This window comes from Halyomorpha halys, unplaced genomic scaffold, assembly GCF_000696795.3.
Source record: "Halyomorpha halys isolate HHAL.00 unplaced genomic scaffold, Hhal_1.1 Scaffold2558.1, whole genome shotgun sequence".
In the NCBI taxonomy this organism is placed as follows: domain Eukaryota; kingdom Metazoa; phylum Arthropoda; class Insecta; order Hemiptera; family Pentatomidae; genus Halyomorpha; species Halyomorpha halys.
Genome location: NW_027110889.1, coordinates 2674 through 3745, shown reverse-complemented (window position 1 = coordinate 3745; position 1072 = coordinate 2674). Strand labels below are relative to the sequence as shown.

The window sequence follows — 1072 nt, the reverse complement described above, 5'->3', positions numbered from 1 at the left end:
GTTAAGTTATCAGTTACTATAAGCACTTAATGAGTTAGGTGTGGTTACAGGCGCTAAGGAAGGTTATGTCAGGCGTGTTAATGTAATGTTTTCACTTGACTCACATATTTCATAGTTTCTTTTTCACACTGGCGACGGTAACCGAAGTTGGCTTCGGGGTTCCTGCACTTGGAGTGGACACTACAGTGCCACACTGTGCAGTGATCACACTAGTGTAGCAAATAGTGACATTAAACTTCATAATTATCAAATTCAAACAACAATAAAACATAAAGGAACATATGAACAAAACTACTGGAAGTACTGAACCATATTTTTTTTTTGTTTTTTAAGTCGATCCCATTTTTTGAAACATACTATATATACCACTAAACATACTATATATGTATACATACATACTGAAACATACTTCACATACAAGTAATTTATTTATATATTTACATGCTATATATGATTAAACATTACTTACTTGTGACTGTAAAGTGGTTCCGTAGTTGGCCTGAGTTGTTCGGGGCAAGGAACTCTGACAAGTCGAGGCGTACGGCAGTTGGGAGTTCTGCATTCCCCATGCACTGCAACTTTAAGGAATGCTTTGTCAACATGGCTTGATTACAAAATAAATAATCCTAATGCACAAAATATATTTATATTAATAGTTATAGAAATGTGTACCCATTTCGATTATTTATTATTTTTATTATCCATATAAACATTGCACTATTAAATATTCTGGCTTTATGGTACCAGGAGGGTTATACTGTTGCTTGTATAATAATCAGATGTTTTAAGTAAATAAGAATATAAAGCTTTACATTGTATATTATAATGTTGGTTTGGTAACTACTCCCAATTTACCAATATAATGCCCTTTTAATTGGTGTATTGTGGGAGTGGATAGCTCATTGGTAAGGCTACTAACTTCAACGACTCAGATCAAAAGAGAAAGAAAAACAATATAAGCACTAATTCAAGATTCAAATAAAAATATGATCAGGCCATCTATAACACTTTTTTTTATTTACCTCTATTGTAATCATGGTGGAAGGGTCAGGTTTTCCGTGCGTGGGACCGT

At 33.6% G+C, this 1072-nt stretch overlaps 1 protein-coding gene across 1 annotated transcript in view; it reads right to left on the bottom strand.

Annotated features, from left to right (window-relative positions):
• LOC136795034 (forkhead box protein L2-like) overlaps positions 1-1072 on the bottom strand; it is a gene marked incomplete at its 5' end in the record, with an annotated part of 6585 nt that overhangs the window by 2982 nt on the left and 2531 nt on the right. The window contains 2 exon segments of the mRNA XM_067048959.1: positions 105-209; positions 470-578. Coding sequence (XP_066905060.1) covers positions 105-209; positions 470-578 — 214 coding nt within the window.